Below are 21,490 nucleotides of genomic sequence, written 5' to 3' on the forward strand. Positions count from 1 at the left end.
CATGCTGTGGTTTGGTATCAAAACCCTTTGATATTTGGACCTTTGAAATGGTTGAGTCAATCATTACTCACTAAAATCATACTTTTTGTCATAGAAGTATAAAAGTATCTGTCAATCTGATTTGATATCTTTGCACCACCTTCCGTGACCAATGGCCATGTAGAGTTTACCAACTAGTTTAAGCCTTGTACCTCATTGTGAAATTCTGTGTGACCCTGTCAATGTAAAGAATTCATTCATTCCTTCATTTTCTCATGCATTCAGTGACGCAAATTTTTTTTTGCCTGCTAAACTTGCTTGAAAACTTGCAAAGGTCAATTGAAAGCTGTGTTGAATTCAACTGACATTGCTAATCCCCTTTGTTTATTGATCTCATTACGTCTGTTGCGCAATCAATTAGCTCTGCATTCAAAGACCCTAAAAGTGAATACCAGCTTTAACACTCGCCTGGATTTTTTTTCAGTCTACAACTGCACTGTGAATGAATTCAAGTGCACCAGTGGTCACCAGTGTATCAACTCCTACTACCGCTGTGATGGTGTGTTTGACTGCAGTGATCGGTCCGATGAGCAAAGCTGTCGTAAGTACAGAAATACCTCAGTCTGTCGTGTTACAGATCATTCATATAATTATTGGAGCAATGCTAACTTGCTGTTTTTGTTATTTCCTGATGTACATTAGCAACCAGGCCCCCAGGTATGTGCCATCATGAGAGTGAGTTCCAGTGCCAGTCAGATGGGAGCTGTGTCCCATCTAGCTGGGAGTGCGATGGTCACCCAGACTGTGCAGATGGCAGCGACGAGCACCACGCCTGCCTTCCTCGCACCTGCCCCTCCATAATGTTCCGCTGCGACAATGGCAACTGTGTGTTACGTAGTTGGCTTTGTGACGGCGACAATGACTGCAGGGACATGAGCGATGAACGAGACTGTCCCAGGCCTCCTTTCCGATGTCCGAGTTGGCAGTGGCAGTGCCCCGGCCATAGTGAGTGTGTCAACCTCACCAAAGTGTGTGACAACACGCCTGACTGTCCCAACGGTGCTGACGAGTCTCCGCTCTGCAGTAAGTTTTTGCTGCTTATTTATCAGAAAGGCAGGGCATAATTTTGCAGAAGAATGTCTTGTGTTACCTGTTTGTCTCTGGATTTGTGTGTTAAAATCATGCATGTTTGTGATTTGATCTGTATTAACCTGAAAATTATCTGTGATTTTCCTTTCTTGCTTCTCTCACAACTTTCAGACGAGCCTTTGCCAGGTAGGAACAAACACTTAATCCATGCGCTGGTAGATGTGATCAGTTTTCGATGCTGCATCTCGATTAATTATTCCATATGATTTGATTTAAACATAATCAGAAGGAAATTTGGTTGTGGGTAGTGCGTGTGCTTCATGTAGAAGAGTTTAGACCCAAAAATACATTAGTCCTGCCTGAAAGTAGCTCGTTTAGCATGCTGTTGTTTATGAGCTTTAGGGAATGCATATCAATTGGCTCTTTTCTTGCTCCCTCCCAGATCAGGAGAGCTGTTCTGACAACAATGCTGGCTGCACCCACGGTTGTATCCAAGGGCCATTTGGGGCCCAGTGCACTTGTCCTATTGGTTACCAACTGAGCAACGACTCCAAAACCTGTGAGGATATAGATGAATGTCAACCCCCTGGACTATGTAGCCAGCACTGCTTTAATGAAAGAGGTTCTTTCCGCTGCCACTGCCAGGACGGTTACACTCTAGAAGAAGACCAGCGTACCTGCAAGGCCTCAGGTGAGGGAGGACAGGATCATGCTGCTAAAAAGGACATACAACAACTCCTACAGTAATGTGGGCATCACGCCGATTTGCCCACATACACCACATACCCCATTTGGCTTTGCTCTGCTGACTGGTGAGCAGGAATGAGCATGATAAAGGGGGAGCTTGGCCTCCTCTGACTCACTGTCTTTCTTCTCGCTTATCCCTCCTTGCTGCTCTGATTTCTTTAGATAAGACAAATAACATATATGTCACTCAGTGGTCATCACTGGCATAATTAGGACATAATTGCCAACAAAGGGCTGTTTATGGGGAGCGTGCCTGACATGAGCTCCTCTTCCACACAGATAACCTGCTGAGTGACTTGTAATACAATAGGCCATTATTTAGACAAAAGTGCATTCCCCAATGATTGCTATTTGAGTAGGGTCTATTTAACGTTCTCATTTGGAAGACATGGAAAAGCTAATAAAGGCTCTTATTTGCATGACAATGGAAACAGCTAACAGAGATTTCATGTCTGTCCCCAGATTCTCGTCAAGCGTTCTTGTTGGTGGCAAGTCGAAATCAGATTGTACAAGATGACATAACCACTCAGCCCAACGTAATCCGCTCCCTTGTCCGGGATGGACGCAACATTGTGGCCTTGGATTTTGACTCTGTCACTGAGCGCGTGTACTGGTCCGACACAAGTCAGGACCGAATCTGGAGCGCTCACAAAAATGGCAGTGATAGAACTGTGGTGAGTTTGGCTTGTTTCTGACATAGCAGATATATTGCACCAATTTTTTATTGATTTAAAGAAACAAAACAATTCTGGGGGAAATACGATCCACACAGACCAGCTGACAGCTTGTTAGGTTAGTGCAGTGAACGATAGCAGATCATCAGGTTGAAATTGCGGCATCCAGGGGTTTTGTAAGGAAAGAAGCTGTGTCTGATTCTTAAAAATTGAAATTGTTATTTCATTACAAAGTTTATGCGCAATGCTTGAAATTTAAGCCTGTTGTGGAGAAAACTCTTATCATTGTGCTAAGCTAACTAGTGGTGAGTTGGTCTTGAGGACAGAAGAGTATCTATTATCTCATCTGACTCTGGGGAGGATGGCCAAATAAGCTTACTTACTAAGAAGCGTGTGTCCCATTCAAGAATGCTGCTTTATCGTGCCATTAAACACTTGTAACTTAGACTTAAGTCTCTTGCTGACAGATATTTGACAGTGGAGTGACTGTCACTGAGAGCCTCGCTGTGGACTGGGTGGGGAGGAACCTGTACTGGAGTGACTACGTTCTGGAGACGATAGAAGTTTCGAAACTGGATGGGACCCACCGCACTGTGTTAGTCAGTGAAAATGTCACCAACCCTCGTGGCCTGGTGCTGGACCCAAGGGACAGGTTTGTCTCTCGTCTGTGTGTTTTTGAATGTAATTATGCATGCTTGAGTCTCTTCTGGTCATTGTTGATGTTAAAAAGATGAGAGCTTGTCTTGCAGTGCTCACCTGATGTTTTGGACTGACTGGGGAAGGAACCCCCGCATTGAGAGAGCCAGCATGGATGGGAAGTTAAGAACTGTGATCGTCAGCCACAAACTGTACTGGCCCAATGGTCTTACCATAGATTATCCAAACAATTTGTTATACTTTGCTGATGCCTATTTGGATTTCATTGACTACTGCGATTATAACGGCAACAACAGGAAACAAGTTCTGGCCAGTGATCTGGTGAGTATATGGGAAGGTGTTCTATTATTTAATGTGATTGAGTGTATCTGAAAGTGAACAAGCCTCAAAGTTTTTATGGATTTTGAATAGCATGTGTAAGACATGTTTTTTTTCTTTTGCTACTCTCTATGAAAAGGTACTGCAACATCCCCACGCAATTACCATTTTTGAGGATTTTGTGTATTGGACCGACAGATACATCAACCGTGTGATGCGAGCCCATAAGTGGCACGGGGAGAACCAGACAGTGATGCTGTTCAACCTCCCTCAGCCCATGGGTCTGGTGGCAGTGCACCCAGCCAGGCAGCCCACAGGTATGATGATGTACATAAACCAGGTCCGCCGCACAAGTATAGTTGATCGTCAGGTCATTTATCAGTGATTCCTCTGTTTGGTAATTCTGCCAATAATTTCATTTTCTGCACAATCCGTAGGTGAAAATCACTGCTCCCAGAGCCCTTGTACTCATATCTGCCTGCTCTCGGCTGTTGGACCGAGGTACTACTCGTGTGCTTGCCCCTCAGGCTGGACATTGGCAGCAGATCAAATCACCTGCACCAGAGGTATGCCTGCAGCCAAATTATGGGAAACACTCCTCCTAACTTACTGTTATTGTTGCGAATCTGTGCTACCTCTTACATTCTTTATTCGTAGTCATTTAAATATATGTAAAGAAATCAAACTTTGCAGTTAAGTTTCTCATGTCATAAGTATTAAGAATCATACAAGCATGTCTTTCATGGTCTTAAGAGGACAAGGGACCTTTAATTCAAAGTCCAAGAGGTCTCTGTCAGGTCTTCAGCTTAACGCATCTCAGGTTTCAGCCCATTAAAACCAACACAGTCTCCCCCTGAGGCCAGTGATTATCCAAGAATGAAAATGCCCCGCAGCCATTGATTGATTCTAATCTGATGATGACAAAGCACATCAGATTGTGGAGCGAACTTTCACTAGTCAGATGTCTTTAGAAGCAGCGCTCTGTTATCATACAATCTCAAACACTGACAGGTCTGAATCCCCATTCAGGAAACATACTTTCTTTGCTGTGTTTCAGAATTAGTGAAAAAGTAGAATGATTGTGTCTTAAGAAAATGCAGGGCCCATTCCTGTATTTTATTTTTGTCTTTATCTACATAGTGCTTCTTCAATATCTGTTTTTCCTTCTAGTTGAGGATCCTTTCTTGGTGGTTGTGCGAAACAGCATCATCTATGGCATTTCCTTGAACCCAGAGGACAAGAGCAATGATGCCATGGTCCCTGTTGCTGGACTTCAGAACGGCTACGACGTTGACTTTGATGACAGTGAACAGACCATTTACTGGGTCGAGCATCCAGTGAGTTACAGTTTATCACTTCTAAGTCTGTTTCCCAGCATGAGACAGGAAGTGTGGAACTCCGCTTCTTGCACCGCGTGCCACACATGGGACATACTCACGGCCGAGACAGAGGGGAGTCCAGGGTGGCACTGGTTTCCCTTGATATATGGAGATAACTTTGAATGGGCTCATTGTTTGGAGCCTTTTTCAAATCCAAGAGCTCCTGTGCTGCCAGATTGGACAGTTCTCTACCCATTTTGTCTTCTTTTAATCACACTGGACCAGAAATGATACAGTCATATTTTGTTCTTTGTTTTATACTCTGACAACGAAAGTGTAGTATTTGAACTCATCATACAAATTTGCTGCAAACAAATCATGTCACACAATTGCCAGGTTTACACTCTAATTTTCTGTAATGCTCTATAGACGTAGTAGCTTTGGACAACCCATATTTAAAAGTCTGGTTCCGCCACTGGATATACTGGATATGTAAGTCTGTGTGCAGCAGTGGTGGAGCTCACTCTGACATCTTTTGCATCCCAGGGTGAGATCCACAGAGTGAAATCTGATGGTACCAACAGGACAGAGTTTGCCCCCGCAGCCATCCTGGGCTCTCCTGTTGGACTGGCCTTGGACTGGATAACGGAGAACCTGTACTACACCAATCCAATTTCCCAGTCTATTGAAGTGAGTTAAAACTTAATCCAAATTGTTGTAAAATAAAGGCAGCGTCACAGTCACAAAGTAATTGCACCTGTCTGTGTTTGTTCTTGACCAGGTTTTGAAGCTGAGAGGGGAGTTGCAGTATCGGAAAACTCTAATCACAAATAACGGCTCTCCAACCGGCGCTGGCAGTCCTGTTGGCATCGCAGTGGACCCAGCACGTGGGTAAGCCCCATTTAACAAAGCTCTGGCATGGCCACTCAGCCCCACAGCCACTGAGTGCTAACAGCCTCCTCATGGCCATCTGCTCTGCCCCCAGACACACACAGCCAGTGTTAGTAAGTATTGTGCAGCATCGTGAAACCCCAGACACGTACAAGTGTACAGTCAATGAATAAGAAGACACTTTTAGTTTTTTCTTCCCTAATTTGAAAAAAGTTACTCAATGATTGAGTTTTTATCTGGATGTTCTCAGTGACAGTTTTAACTAATAAAAAGTAATAATATCAATGATAAGTTTACACATGTCTAAAACATAACTGAAGCTAATTTGAGACCCTAATTTACCTTTTGGTGTGAATGGTTTTCCGTCTCGTAACCACTGTCAGCCAGTGTTGGCTCCACCTCCCCGTGGCCCCATATGAACCCAAATGACTGTCTGAAATTGAAATGTTGACCTGCAGTCTTGTGTCTTTAAGGAAACTGTACTGGACAGACCAAGGGACAGAGAGTGGCATCCCTGCCAAGGTGGCATCTGCAGACATGGATGGTTCAAATCCTGTCATCCTGTTCACCAACAATCTTGATCACATTGAGTTCCTGACTCTGGATATTAAGGAGAATAAACTGTACTGGGCTGTTACAAGCACTGGCAAGGTTGGTTTTCACTCTTAAAAGAACATAACGACTTTTAGGGAAATTCAGTGATTTACCTCTTATGAACGAGAAGATAGAAATTCTTCTTTCCTCTGTGCGTGCATTAGGGAACTGAGACCCACAGAGACCTGCTGACAAGTCTCAGTTCCCAAATGTTCACACAGAGGAGGGAAGCGTAACTATCTTCTAGTCTGGCTCTGGGGAGGATGACAACTGAGAGTAAAATCAGTGTGTTCCTTTAAGGACCACTGTTCATTTTATTAAAGCTCTGCAAAGGTACAAAGGTAAACAATAATTTGACTGCCTGTCTGATAATGAACTTCCACAGATTGAGCGTGGGGATCCTGATGGGAGTAACCGCATCACCATAGTGACAGGTCTGTCTCACCCCTGGGGTGTTGCCATCTATCAGGACTACCTTTACTTCACTGACCGTGACTTTGAAGTGATAGAGCGTGTAGACAAGTCCACAGGTGGCAACAAGCTTGTACTGCGAGACAACGTGTCTGGACTCAGAGTACTAAAAGTCCATCATCGAGACAGTAAGTCACGCTCAGAGATATCATCATCCATCGTAATTGAAAATAAAACAGTTTTCAATAATATTTGTGCCTCACATTGTATTTTCTTAATATACAAAGCATCTGCAGGTACATCCAATGGCTGCACCGACAACATGGGTGCATGTGAGCAACTTTGCCTTCCTCGGCCGCAGGGTCTGTACACGTGTGCATGTGCCACGGGATTTAAACCACATGCCGACAACAGAACCTGTGTTCCCTACCAGTCCTTTGTGGTCATCTCTACCCTGTTTGCCATCAAAGGCTTCAGCCTTGAGGGGACAGACCACTCAGAGGCCATGGTCCCAGTGGCTGGGAGAGGTCAGTGATTCTTGATACCTTCGGTTTTGATGAAATGATATAATAAGGTTTCAAAATGTTGACTAAATTAAACATAAATGCCTGGATAATAATAACGAACTGAGTGATCAAATGTCATGTGATGGTTATTGTGTTTGATGATCATCTAATGAGTGCTTTTTTCTCTTTCAGGCCGCAATGTTTTACATGTTGATGTGCATATGGCTTCTGGTTTCATCTACTGGTGTGACTTCAGCAGCACTGTGGTGGCACAGAACGGGGTCAGAAGGATCAAGCCAGATGGCTCAGGATTACGTAGCGTAGTCACATCTGGTATAGGACGCAACGGTATACGAGGCATTGCAGTGGACTGGGCTGCAGGTAGGCTGGAGTTTTCATGGTAGCCGACAGAATTAATGTGCCTTTAAGTCACAATAGCAAACTAATCAGCCATTTCGGTTTCATCAACAATATGACTTCAGGAGACTGTCACAGTCCTCTTACTGTTATTATCTTTGCTTATGATCATGACATTAATTTGTTCATTACAAAACAGAAATATGAGTAGATATGTTTTGAGAAGTGTATATGATCCATATGATGAGACACAGAAAATACGATGCCGCTGATTTGACTTGATTTTCATGTCACAGTTTGGAGTTTTAATCACTCTGACTAAACAGAGCCTGACTAGTCTGAACCTGATTTTTAATACAGTCTACAGAAAGCAGAGAGCTTGGTCAAGTAAAAATTAAAGTTAAGACTAAAAGATTTGTTTTCCTGAACAACAGAAAGGAAGTTTGATTGTGACTCGTTCATAGAAGTGCAACATTAAAACAGAGGACACAAATCAACCATACTGTTAGCTTGAAAATAGCAACCCTGATCTTGTTGAATTCTGTCCACAGGGAACCTTTATTTCACCAACGCCTTTCTGACAGAGACGTATGTGGAAGTGCTCCGGCTGAACATGACATTCCGCAGGGTACTGTTGAAGACCCAGGTAGACATGCCACGCCACATTGTAGTAGACCCCAGAAATAGATACTTGTTCTGGGCTGACTATGGTCAGCACCCCAAAATTGAACGAGCACTCTTGGACGGAACCAACCGCACAGTATTAGTGTCATCAGGTATTATCACTCCACGAGGTCTGGCTCTGGACTGGCAAACTGGATATGTCTACTGGGTAGATGACTCCCTGGACATGATTGCCCGGGTTAACTCTCAAGGGGGGGATACCGAGATAGTCAGGTACGGCAGCCGCTACCCAACTCCTTATGGGATCACTGTGTTTGAGAATAGTATCATTTGGGTAGACAGGAACCTGAGGAAGGTGTTCCAAGCAAGCAAGGAACCCGGCAGCACAGAGCAACCTGCTGTCATTAGAGACAACGTCAACTTGCTGAGGGACATTACCATCTTTGACCAGCATACCCAGCCAACCTCTGCCCAAGACCTTAACCACAACCCCTGTCTTGAGGCCAATGGAGGCTGCGCCCACTTCTGCTTTGCCCTTCCTGGTTCAGGCAGCCAAAATAAGAAATGCAGCTGTGCTTTTGGGAATCTTGCTGCAGATAATGAGAGCTGTGTGGTGTCAAGAGATGATTATCTCATCTACACCACTGAGAGCACAGTAAGGAGCTTGCGTCTGGATCCCGACGACCATGCGCTGCCCTTCCCTGTGGTCAATGTGCCCCGTACCTCTGTGGCACTGGATTTTGACTTTGCGGACAGAAGGGTTTACTTCACTCAAAGTTCAGGCGCCGGAGCAAGTAAGATCAGCTACATCAGCCTGTCCTCTCCCACCTCTGTTCCAGTCGAGGTGGCCTCTGGTAAGTCATGCCATATTTTGTGCTTTTACCTTTTAATCTATTCATTGATACCACTGATAATTGACTGATGTGGTTGTGGCTGTTTTGTGACAGATCTAGGGGCTCCTGATGGCATTGCCTATGACTGGATTAATAAAAGAATCTACTACAGTGACTATGCGAACCAGAGCATCAGCTCGATGTCTGTGGATGGATCTCAGAGGACTATCGTTGTTCATGTGTCCAGGCCGAGGGCCATAATGCTGGATCCCTGCAGGGGGTAAGACAGCACGCACTCTGGTCACAAAATATAACTTTGCACATGTAAAAATTAATTCTTGCTTGTTTAACAGATACATGTACTGGACGGACTGGGGAACACATGCAAAGATTGAACGTGCTACCATTGGTGGCCACTTCAGGATAGAGATCATTAACAGCAGTCTGGTGTGGCCTAACGGACTCACCCTGGACTATGAGGAGGAGAGACTGTACTGGGCCGATGCCAGTTTGTAAGACTGAAAATTCTAAATGCATTTTATCATAACCATCTCACAGTCCAGACGCTGCTGCTATTAGCATTATCTTCCTCTGCCATTAGACAGAAGATTGAGCGATCCTCTCTGACGGGGGCTAATCGGGAAGTCATCGTCAGCACAGCTATCTACCCCTTCGCCATGACCATGTTTGGGCAGTTCATTTATTGGACCGACTGGAACACACGCAGCATCTACCGGGCAAACAAACACGACGGTTCTGACCAAAGGGTTATGATCCAAAACCTTCCATCACGTCCAATGGATATTCATGTTTTGGCCAGCAGGAAGCAGCAGCAATGTGACAGTCCTTGCCAGCAGTTTAATGGAGGCTGCAGCCACATTTGCACACCAGGTTCGTTATTATCATTTTGCTTTTCAGTCTTAATTCCTTCAGTGCGAAACTGATCTGAATGTTGCAATGTTACCTCATTAGGACCCAATGGAGCTGAGTGTCAGTGTCCTTCAGAGGGTCAGTGGTACCTGGCAGACAACAAACATTGCATTCCCGATAATGGGACTCGTTGTAAGCCGGGACAGTTCACCTGTATGAACGGCCGCTGTATCCGAGCCCAATGGAAATGCGATAACGATAATGACTGTGGAGATGGCAGTGATGAGCTGGAGAGAGTCTGTGGTAGGGTGTCCTTTAATACAAGGAGCTTGACTTCATCTTATTCCTTATTTCCATTTCCTTCAATTGAATTCAAATAAAATCTCACTGCTGATTGTCTGACCGTGATCCTTTATCTCTTTAATTACAATACTAACATCTTTCAATGTAACAACATTCCTTCTCAGGACACAAGGCTGATTTCAACTTTGTTGGTGTGTATGCTTGTGCTTCATTGTTAGATTTCTATTAACAAGCTCCTAATAACACAAATCAGCACTAACACATGAAATCGATGTGCTTTTATATCTTTGCATGCAGTCCCACAGTTCCTGTCATCATTTATAGCCTTGTCAGGTAACACGAGCTTCCCTGCATGTGTTCAGGAGCCCCCCTTCACCCAGCTTGAACTCTGACATGTCCTTCATTCTGATTGCCAGCATTCCACACTTGTGAGCCAACAGTGTTCACTTGTGGTAACGGGCGCTGTGTGCCCTACCACTACCGCTGTGACCACTATGATGACTGTGGAGACAATAGTGATGAGGCGGGCTGTCTGTTTAGACCTTGTGACCCCAACACAGAGTTCGCCTGCAACAACGGGCGCTGCATTGCCAAAGATTATGTTTGCAATGGAATCAACAACTGCTACGACAACGGCACCTCAGATGAGCAGAACTGCCGTGAGTATGCAGTGATTAAACGGATGTTAATAATCACTGGACTTCTTATCATACTGTTGTTGTTCTGTTGATTTTAGCTGAGAGAACCTGCCAGCCAGAACACACAAAATGTCAGTCAACCAACATTTGCATCCCACGTTCATACCTGTGTGATGGAGATGATGACTGTGGAGATATGAGTGATGAGAGCCCCACACACTGCGGTGAGTTCAGCATCAGTTCTTAGGATCTCTTTCAGTTCCCTCTGTTCTTTATCGTTATACATATCCTATTATTTATTTCATTTAGTCAAAGTCTGATTTAGTATCTTGTAGCAGGAAAGGTGGCTGTCATTTTCAGGGTCCCTGAATTGTGTTGGCGGGCTCACCTGTTAGACTGCTGGGTAATTTAAAAAATCTGCCATCAATTAGAGAGTAATCAGAGATTGCATACCAATATGACCTCTGCTAAACCTGTTGTTTTGACATTTTAATAACAGATAGGGTCTACCTTGACCCATGCTACACACCTGTAAACATGCCTTGCAGTTTTTCAATAATCCTGCTGACAAACGTGGCCAAAACACCCTCTCCTTGGTAGAGGGAGTAAAAATATTACTGGAGGTAAACTGTGTCTAAAATCAGTGTTATTTCATGTTGATCTTTAACATGCTACATGCACAAAATTACAAACACATCCCAAGCATCAAGAAGAGAAGGATGTTGATAAAGCCTCTCCCACCAAAATACTGTTCTGCGTGTGTAATTCAAACCAAAAAAAGCAGTAGACAACCCCAGTAGTCTGTGTGTTTTGAATATGTTTTATGTTGCAAATGAGCAAGTCCTCTTAATCCAGGCAAAATGCTCTTTTAATCTACCAAAGGTCATTAGTCAAGAATAGATTAGCGTTTCTCTCGCCTCCTCATCAGCAAGTTAAATCTCACAGCCTCCAAGTGATGTCATGCCTTTCTGTGTTTTCTACATAGCGACCTCCACATGTTCTGAGAGTGAGTTCCGTTGCTCTAGCGGTCGCTGCATCCCTTCCCACTGGTACTGCGATGGCGGTGCCGACTGTGCCAATGGTTCTGATGAACCCCCCTCCTGCAGTGAGTGTCTCACAACTCTTTCACCCCTAAAAACTGGTCCGCGGGCTTTGTTTGTGGGAGACTCCCCCTATTATTAGCTGCTCGGTTGTTGTGCGTTTGTGTCTGTCCACCCGTCTGCATCAGTGTGGTGTTGGTGTGAGACCGTCCTGTGAGTGATGTATCGGAGAGTACGAGTCAGTGGTGTATTTCTTTGTTGACGATGTGGTCAGCCAGACCTCCTATTGTGTGTTGCATTCCGCTGTGGTGCCGCCCCTCAGTGTCCTCTGACAAACAGCACCTCCCCCTCCCCTTTTGTCCACCAGGGGTTACAGAGCCTCACTTTGGCTTTTGTTTAGATAGCTCACCATGCATGGGAATGTGGAGTTACCATGACTATTTTGAAAGCTTTGGCTGTGTTGTATTGTGCCTTGCTTATTAGTTAGAAAGCAGTGGGGGGAGGTACCTGAGATAATTGGCAATTACCAAAACAAAAAAAAAAAACAGAATTAGATTTAAGATTTAACAGCTTAAGATGTAAATTCAATATTAATTAGTTGATGGACATTATTCATGCTCGAAGTGCCTGCCTGTGTTATTTAATGTTATGAAATGATTTGTGCGCAGTTACACTGGTCAGAACCTGCAACCCAGATCAGTTCCGCTGCGATGACGGCAGGTGCATCGCCTCATCGTGGATCTGTGATGGGGACAATGACTGTGGTGACATGAGTGACGAAGACCAAAGACACAACTGCGGTATGTTTTAACCTCTCCTGTTTCCCTCCTGTCATGGTCCAGGTTGTATTATTCCATCCCTCTCTCCATCTTCCCAGTTCTTCATCTCCTCCTGTCCCTGATCCTTCTGTCCCACACCTCTTCTCTGTGCCCCCTTCCTGCTTCACTCAAGCTCTCATTATTCTGGAAGCTGATGGATTAGGAAGCAAACCACTAGGGAGTGTTATGTAGGGAGACAGTCAATGGCCAGCATCTTAGTCTCCAGTAGAAGATCTCCAGTCCAAGGAGCTGACATTCCTGATTTCTCCTGCATCACTCGTTACTTTGTGCATGTCTCCTTTCTCTGGCGTCCTGGCTCAGGGTGGATCAAGACTCACACTCAATGTGTGCTCCAACAATAAGATGCCTGAAGCCAAAGACTTCAGCACTGCCTGAACCCCCTGTAGGAGACTTACTTCAAACAATGTGGATCATTCACATTAGATGGATAAAGAATTTGAAGTCATGGCTGAATGTTTGGAATGTTTGGAGAGCTTGAAATTCTAGCTGACACCGGGTCATCACCATCATTGTTTAACTTCTTGTCTGCTTGATTTTGTTTTTATCCAGCCAATCGCACATGTTCAAATGCAGAATTCACCTGTGTCAACAACCAGCCACCTCAGAGGAAATGTTTACCTCGTGACTGGGTGTGCGACGGAGATGCAGACTGTGTGGATGCATTAGATGAGCATCAGAACTGCACGCGTAGATCTTGCGGCGTCAATGAATTCACCTGCAGCAACGGCCTCTGTATACGTAGCTCCTACAGGTAAGAATGAACGCACCAAATCACAAACAACATCGTCTGCGCTGATGTCACTGAGTGTGTTGTGTCCTGTTGTGTTAAATGAGGTGTGATCGACGGAATGACTGTGGCGACAGCAGTGACGAACAGGGCTGCACCTATCAGCCGTGTCAGCAGCATCAGTTCACCTGCCAGAACGGCCGCTGCGTGTCACATGACTTTGTCTGTGACGGGGACAACGACTGTGGTGACGAGTCTGACGAGCTGGAGCACATGTGCCACGCGCCACCACCCACCTGCCCTCCTGGACAATTTAGATGTGACAATGGACACTGTATCCGGCTGAGCCAGGTGTGTAACCGGAACGACGACTGCTCTGACAACAGTGATGAGAAAGGATGCGGTAAGTTTGATGGATGTTTTCATTATTTTTCTTTTTAAGAATTTGTGTCATGACTGATACTTGTTTAATGGGCTTTAAGTGTTTGAGTTCAGTTGCTTTTCCAGCTGATGCATGCTCCCTCTAGAGGTGATGTCAGGGAAATGCTGGCAACAGTGAGGTGAAACACAGAGAGGTGCAGCTACAAGTTGTCATCAACAAATGTTCGGCTAATATTTTGGATGGAAATCAAATTATTGGACTCTTTTGTACAATCCCAAATGGGGGAATTTTAAATTTAAAAGTTAACTTAAATGATTTAATGTTGTCTTTAGATACAATGTAGAATCAAATTAGTGTAATATGATTTTGATCTGTGTTAATACAGTTACGAACTAGAGTATAGATCAAGAAAACAGATTTCATCTTAACATTTACAGTATTTTATCAAATAATATCATCTGTGAATATTTTTATGAAAGTCAACACTGTTTGATCGATATATCTATGTCCCAATGTGCCCTGGCAGCCGCAGCATACTGTGCTCATATTCCAGGTAGACTGGTGGTATCATTGCTTCCAGCTCATTTACTCACAATAATGCATGACAAAACAATTTATTCAAACTATAACATGGGTTCAAATAGAAGTTAAATTGACGTTAATGTCTCTAAACACCCACAGTTTTCAGAGAAGCGATCGAATCAGCTGAACTGAGTAACCCGGGAGGGTTCAGCTGCTGTTAGTAGTTGCACTGGTGATGCTAACTGCTTAGCTTCCACTGAAGGAGGCAATGGTTCGGCTGAGAGGCTTGAACTCTGGCTTATCACTCAAAGACCACAACTGTTATATCCTTAATCTTTATATCATGAGAGACAGCAGAATCAAACAACAAAGTAAAAGAAATTATAGATATGCATAAACAGCCTAGAGGGAGTCCAGGGAGTTTAAAAGAATCTCTCCTGCATCCTGATCTAACCTAACATTGAAGTCTATGGAGCAGATGGAGGTTATTTGATACTTGACAGGCTTTTTGTCTGAAAGTTAATTTGTGTGAAAGACAAAAATCCCTGTCTTCTTTCACTCATGCATCCTGAACACTCATGCCCTATCTCACATAGAAAACAAAAGCCAAATATAATCCCTGTAATTCAGATTTGCTCTAAAATGTAATGTGTTCTTCCTTGGTCCATATTCAAATCCTCCACTGGGTTTTGTGTAAATCAGTGCAGGGAATTTTGCAGATATCTGGTAACAGACATTCAAACAGACACACAGGCAGATGGGTGTGAAATATGAACTCCTTGGCAGAGAAGGAAAAAAATGGAGAGGAGGATAAAGTGCTGGGACTCCTTCACACTTCTCTCACACTCCAGTCCCTGCACTGAGCATCAGCATCCTCTCATGTTCAGCTTTTTTGGGTGATTTTTATCTAAAAACAGATTGTGACAGGAAAAAGTTAAAGGCCCCTGCTGTTCTTCTTCTCTACATGAAGGTATTGATGAATGCACGGACCCGTCCATCCACCATTGTGATCACAATTGCACCGACACACCCACTAGCTTCATCTGCACCTGTCACCCTGGCTACCGCCTCATGTCCGACAGAAAATCTTGCGATGATATCAACGAGTGTACAGAGACGCCGAGCGTGTGCAGCCAGGTGTGTGAGAACACTGTGGGCTCCTACGTTTGTAAGTGTGCACCAGGATTCCTCCGAGAGCCGGACGGGCGCAGCTGCCGCCAGAACAGCAACATCTCGCCTTACCTCATCTTCAGCAACCGCTATTACCTCAGGAACCTGTCGACAGATGGGGGGGCCTACTCTCTGATCCTGCAGGGCCTGACCAGCGTGGTGGCCATGGACTTTGACCGCGTTGACAAGCATTTGTATTGGATTGATGTGCGCCACAGAGTGATTGAGAGGATGTCCTTCAGCGGCAGTAATAGAGAGGTGGTGGTTAATGGCGTTCTGCTCGGCGAGGGCCTGGCCGTCGACTGGGTCGCGAGGAAGCTCTACTGGGTGGACAGTTTCCTGGATTGCCTTAAAGTGTCAGAACTGGACGGTCGTTTTGTGAGGAAACTGGCTGATCACTGTGTGGATGCCAATAACACCTTCTGCTTTGAGAACCCCAGAGCCATCGTGTTGCATCCTAAATATGGGTGAGTGGGGGGGCAACAGCGAGAGCCTCGCGGTGTTTGTCCTGGTTATAGTGCAGTATATCTATACCTTTATATATTCTAGAAGAGGTTTTGTTGCAGCAAACTGCAATGCAAATAAAAATTCCCAATATTGTTTTAGACTAGACTGCATTATTGTATATATTTGAAGTTATTTCTAAAAATTCCATCTAGGGATGCACCAATATATCAGCGACTGTAAATATTTGTTATGGCCAATATTTGCCAATGCCTGTTCATTGTTGACAAATAAGAGCCGATCTCAAGTAGTAGCAGGCAGGTTTTTATTTGTATCTGTTTTTATTGTTTAATAGCATCCCTCGAGAATATTTTTGTTATCCAGGGACAAAAGTTGGAATAAATATCAAAAACAAACAATATAAAATAGGATCAGCATTAACAAGAGGAAAAAACAAACAAACAAAAGAAATGAGCATTCCTGAGATAATGTGTATTTTAGTAATAAGGGAAAACAAGCAGAATAGACACTAGAAAATTGATGACCCTGAATTGTAAACCGTCCTGCAGAGATCCATTTTCATTGATAGCTCCCTATATTTTACTGAATAAGAATGAAATGCATCAAGTCTTACATTTAATTAGTAAGTAGATTGTCACAGGTAATTTAAACATTTAGATCCATGAAATAAAAAGGTACTTTATTAATTTGATTCTTAATTTCTTCTAATACAATCTCTAATTCTTGGAATCATTCCTTTTGCGGTATCTCGTCAGTATCGTATTAACCAAAGTTATTTTTGGATCCCTTGTTAGCTTTGTATACTGGACAGACTGGGGAGAAAGAGCCTTCATCGGCCGGGTTGGGATGGATGGAACCAATAAAACTGCCATCATTACCACCAAGATCGAGTGGCCAAACGGGATAACGATCGACTACACAAACGACAAACTCTACTGGTCTGACGCACATCTGAACTACATCGAGTAAGTTTCAGGATGTGGTTGTTCTCATCAAGCTTCCAGCAAATGCACTGAGACTTGTAACTTTTTCTCTCAGGTACTCAGACTTAGATGGCCGACACAGACACACGGTGTACGACGGAGTCCTGCCTCACCCTTTCGCCCTGACTGTGTTTGAGGAGACGGTGTACTGGACCGACTGGAACACACGCACGGTGGAAAAAGGAAACAAATATGATGGTTCTGGACGTCAGGTCCTGGTCAACACCACACACAGACCATTTGACATCCATGTGTGCCACCCTTACAGACAGCCTACCGGTGAGTTGAAGTGTTAGTTGCCTTGATTTAAATACAGGCGTTGACTACAGAACAATCCCTGACCTGTATTTACTCATCTGTGGTAAATAGAGATGGTTTGACCCTCTGTGTTTCCTCCTCTGGCAGTAAACAATCCCTGCACGGTGAACAATGGGGGCTGCTCTCACCTGTGCCTCATCCGTAACGGGGGGCGGGAACACACCTGTGAGTGTCCTGACCACTTCCTGACGGTCCAGATAGGAGGTGTGAGCAGATGTCTTCCAATGTGCACCAGCACCCAGTACAGATGCGCTAACAATGAACGGTTTGTCACACTCTTGAAACATCTACATGATTGTCAGTGGAACAATCACACATCATGTTCTGTTTTACTGTTTTTATGGAACAATCAGTGCCACCTGTTTACGTGATCCTGTAATTTTCACACCATTTTTTTGCAGAGGTTAAAACCTGTTTACGTTTGTATACCTCCTCCAAGGAGTTTATCTTTCCAGCTGCATTTGTTGTCTGTCAGCAGAATTAAAACATACCACAATTCATAAAGGAGTATTTTAAATTATGGGACCGAAATATTAAATATTTAAAGAATGTACGAAATTGCTTTCATTTAAAAGGATTTTAAATTACCCACGTGCTGGATTCAACTTGTCTGACCACTATTTTTGCAGTGGTTCAGAGAGAAGTAGGATTTGTAATTGGTAGGAGTTGAAGATTTGGACTGGGCCGCTATTCTTCATAAAGTAAACCTCAGGGGATAAAAGGCCTGAACGTTTTACTTCTGCCTCTGCAGTTGTATTCCCATCTGGTGGAAGTGTGATGGTCAGAGAGACTGCAGAGACGGTTCAGATGAGCCCTCCACCTGCCCCGCTCGCCACTGCAGGGTCGGACAGTTTCAGTGCACAGATGGAAACTGCACCAATCCGTACCTCCTGTGCAACAGCAAGCAGGACTGCCACGATGGCTCAGATGAGGACCCGGTGCTTTGTGGTTAGTTGGGTTTACTGACTTTTATTATTTAGTGTTTACTGCTTCTTTTATCTTGTCACACTTTGTATTACCTCAAAAAGGTGTTAACCTAGCATGCCCCCACCTTTCAGCTACACACCAGTGTGACACACACCAGTGGCAGTGTGCAAACAAGCAGTGCATCCCTGAGTCGTGGCAGTGCGATGGTGAGAGCGACTGCAGTGATCAGTCGGATGAAGACCCCGCCCACTGTTCCACCAGGACCTGCCGCCCAGGACAGTTCAAATGCCGCAATGGACGCTGCATCCCCCAGAGCTGGAAATGTGACGTTGACGATGACTGTGGTGACAACTCTGATGAACCGTTAGAGGAGTGCAGTGAGTGAAACACAGTTATAGAATTCTTTCTTTGATTGCACAATGACACATTTAGATGCATTCTCATGGTACTTTCAGTTTGATGAGATTTACTTGTACATACACTGTTTATTCTCCAAAGTGGGGCCAGCGTATCGATGTGACAACCACACAGAGTTTGTCTGCAAGACCAACTACCGATGTGTGGCCCTATGGACTGTGTGCAACGGCCACAATGACTGCAGGGACAACAGCGACGAGCAGGGCTGCGGTGAGTCTGCCACAAACATCCTCCAAACAGAACCGGACCTCTGCTTACTTAAATGTGTATAATCCAGATTTTAAAGTTAGGCTAAACATCACAGCGATTCACTGATGATTGACTTCTGAGAATTGGAAAATTTGACAGCATGAAATTCAAGGAGTGAGAGAAGCGTAATGAGCCAACACTTCAACCTCTAGCTGAATCTTTCACAGTGAGGTAGTGCTGATGGAGAGGGTTTTACCACTCATCCTCCCACGACATTTGCCTCTCCCGCAGAGCACCGCTAATTTATGAGCTGTTCGAATGTATGGGTCTACGTATGTGTGTGTGGGTGTGTTGTTGCTCTGTCCGTGCGTGGGGGCAGGGTTCACACATGCTGCTTTGTACTCTGCTACGATCTAAACACACTCACCGTGGTTCTCTCGTCTCTTATCGGAGGCCCTCGCTCCATTAGTGCCATGCCCGAGCAGGAGGGGAGATCCGTGCTAATCTTCCTGTAAGAATGTAGCAGATGGGCCAGGTGGAGGGCTAGGAGGGCAGGACTAGCTAACACGGCGCTATCTTTGACACCCAGCACCGTGTGGTAGAGATGGCTCAGAGCAGCTCTCCTCCACTTCTCTCCCCTCTCATCTTCTGCAGCCTTATCCTCTACACACACACACACACACACTGGCATTGACAGAGGTCATCCATCTGTCTTATGCTTACTGCTCGAACTCCCTCCAGGAATATTGCAGTTTAATTAAAAACAAGACTCCTTTCATTTCAAACTGACTTGGTTCATCGTGACTTGAAATCTTAGAAATGTAAGAGACATTAATCCAGCTATATTATCTTTTTATTGACAAATTCATCAGCTGGAAGAGCTTCACTCATCTGCGTGAGCAAGAAATACATCAAATATACACACAAGTTATGGCACTGTGACGTACCATATACACTAAATTTTATTCATCTTTAGTTATTGTAAAAGAGAAGGCAACATTTTACAAACCCCTCATCCTTCAGCCGCGCCTTCATGCTGTTATCAGTTATTTTTATGCAATTAGGTCTGCCTGCCGCTAGTGTCGCTGTAGAGCATTTCTAGTTACCCAGACGCCGACGCCTCTCTCATCCAATTAGAGCTGAGAGATTCAGCAGAATGGCAGCGAGCATTGTTTCCTCTAATTTCTCATGTGTCTGGGCATACACACAAGCTCCCTGAGCACACTGAGGATCAATGTGAGTAACATCAGTTGTGCACGCTGTGGCCACACACCTGTTCAACACCTGGGAGCATAGCAAGGTACATGGCTTATTAAAAGAATCAAATCAGCCGCAACTTCTATTAGTTTACTTTTAATATTTTCGGGGTTTACAACTCAACCGCTGAGCTCCCGTCACTGTCTCTTATCTCTGCCGCACTGTTGTGAGCAAGCTAACCTGCACGATGCCACGGCGCGTATGGCCAGGGCACCTACACAAGCATGTCAATGCTATGATTGGCTGCGTAGCCTAAGTGAACCTTATCGTATCATTGGCTGGACACCTGTCACTCACCGGGTCGATGCGCAGCGTAGATTTTCGTGTGCGCTGAGAATGTGTGAGCGATGCGCAGTTTAGAGAGAACATTGGCGGCGAGTATACATCCAGCGCCTGCATGCTTAAACGCAGATGTGTGGGAGCATTTTGGGTTCAAAAACAAAAAGGAAAGCGACGATTTAGACAAAAGTATGGCGGTTTGCAAACTATGTCACACAAACGTTAAGTACTCTGGAAATACCACCAACCTGCGAGCCCACCTAAAACGCCATCACCTGGACAAGGAAATGCTAACTGAGACCGAGCCAAAGAAGCTGCGGCACGACCCGAAACAAACCACGCTGGACAGTGACGGCGGTGGTTGCCAAAAGTTCCCATCTTCTTCACCGAGGTCGCAGTAAATTGTGGAGTCCATTGCCTACTTTATCTGTCAGGATTTGAGACCTTATTCGGTGGTGGAAAACACCGGCTTTAGGCGCATGGTGAACGCGATGGAGCCCCTCTGTGCTATCGTCACCCGCGAATTGAATGATTGGCTGCCATGCCATGGTTTATATTTAGTTAACCTGGTGGCTTGACTGGCTAGTGGCTACCTCATATGTTAAGTATCAAGCTAAAAAAGCTGGCAAAGAAGCCCACTTGCTGCACTTTAACTCTCCATTGTTCACTTTACTTTTTGAAAGCTACAATTTGCACTCAGTTTCTATAAATGAAACTGATTTTCTCACCACATCTTTGATTCATTTTGTCCAGCATTTGCAAGCTGCCAGTCAGAGCCATATGTTGTGTAATTGATGCTTTCAGTTCAGTTCATTCAATCCAACTCAATGGAACACTCACAAGATGTCACCAAAATCACTTTGTCCCTTTAAATTCTTTCAGAAAAGGATGTAAGTGTATCAAATTATATTGTGAGCTGAATATCGTATTGTATCGCGAGATTATTGCTCCTGATGGCCCTGCGACGAACTGGTGACCCATCCAGGGTGAACCCAACCTCTCACCAAATGTCAGCTGGGATAGGCTCCAGCCCCCCCATGGCCCTTAATAGATAAGCGGCATAGAAAAAGGATGGATGGATAGATGGATGGGTTAGTGTGTGTTTATGTTACTAGGACTAAAACATAGTATCTGCAAATATTTTAAAAATATGAACAAAATCCGC

At 44.5% G+C, this 21,490-nt stretch overlaps 1 protein-coding gene across 2 annotated transcripts in view; it reads left to right on the forward strand.

The window, feature by feature from the left end:
- Window positions 1–21,490, forward strand: part of lrp2a (low density lipoprotein receptor-related protein 2a) — a 48,884-nt gene that overhangs the window by 17,843 nt on the left and 9,551 nt on the right. The window contains exons 24-59 of one of the 2 annotated variants that reach the window (XM_086220071.1): window positions 464–580; window positions 682–1,062; window positions 1,240–1,254; window positions 1,511–1,759; window positions 2,278–2,489; window positions 2,957–3,141; window positions 3,239–3,467; window positions 3,604–3,781; window positions 3,902–4,030; window positions 4,635–4,801; window positions 5,330–5,473; window positions 5,565–5,674; window positions 6,148–6,325; window positions 6,654–6,867; window positions 6,967–7,206; window positions 7,378–7,566; window positions 8,094–9,020; window positions 9,114–9,279; window positions 9,353–9,511; window positions 9,601–9,890; window positions 9,972–10,172; window positions 10,337–10,363; window positions 10,470–10,505; window positions 10,589–10,831; window positions 10,909–11,034; window positions 11,796–11,915; window positions 12,519–12,650; window positions 13,239–13,440; window positions 13,524–13,819; window positions 15,291–15,957; window positions 16,750–16,920; window positions 16,994–17,217; window positions 17,344–17,521; window positions 18,008–18,204; window positions 18,315–18,560; window positions 18,682–18,810. In XM_086220071.1, the coding sequence (XP_086076197.1) occupies window positions 464–580; window positions 682–1,062; window positions 1,240–1,254; window positions 1,511–1,759; window positions 2,278–2,489; window positions 2,957–3,141; window positions 3,239–3,467; window positions 3,604–3,781; window positions 3,902–4,030; window positions 4,635–4,801; window positions 5,330–5,473; window positions 5,565–5,674; window positions 6,148–6,325; window positions 6,654–6,867; window positions 6,967–7,206; window positions 7,378–7,566; window positions 8,094–9,020; window positions 9,114–9,279; window positions 9,353–9,511; window positions 9,601–9,890; window positions 9,972–10,172; window positions 10,337–10,363; window positions 10,470–10,505; window positions 10,589–10,831; window positions 10,909–11,034; window positions 11,796–11,915; window positions 12,519–12,650; window positions 13,239–13,440; window positions 13,524–13,819; window positions 15,291–15,957; window positions 16,750–16,920; window positions 16,994–17,217; window positions 17,344–17,521; window positions 18,008–18,204; window positions 18,315–18,560; window positions 18,682–18,810 (7,674 nt within the window). The remainder of the gene's footprint in view (window positions 1–463; window positions 581–681; window positions 1,063–1,239; window positions 1,255–1,510; window positions 1,760–2,277; window positions 2,490–2,956; window positions 3,142–3,238; window positions 3,468–3,603; window positions 3,782–3,901; window positions 4,031–4,634; window positions 4,802–5,329; window positions 5,474–5,564; window positions 5,675–6,147; window positions 6,326–6,653; window positions 6,868–6,966; window positions 7,207–7,377; window positions 7,567–8,093; window positions 9,021–9,113; window positions 9,280–9,352; window positions 9,512–9,600; window positions 9,891–9,971; window positions 10,173–10,336; window positions 10,364–10,469; window positions 10,506–10,588; window positions 10,832–10,908; window positions 11,035–11,795; window positions 11,916–12,518; window positions 12,651–13,238; window positions 13,441–13,523; window positions 13,820–15,290; window positions 15,958–16,749; window positions 16,921–16,993; window positions 17,218–17,343; window positions 17,522–18,007; window positions 18,205–18,314; window positions 18,561–18,681; window positions 18,811–21,490) is intronic. The other variant, XM_086220072.1, reaches the window with a different exon arrangement.

The sequence above is a fragment of the Aulostomus chinensis genome, chromosome 12 (assembly GCF_037954235.1).
Source record: "Aulostomus chinensis isolate RoL2024-O1b breed Wild chromosome 12, RoL_Achi_v1.0, whole genome shotgun sequence".
NCBI classification, from domain to species: Eukaryota; Metazoa; Chordata; class Actinopteri; order Syngnathiformes; family Aulostomidae; genus Aulostomus; species Aulostomus chinensis.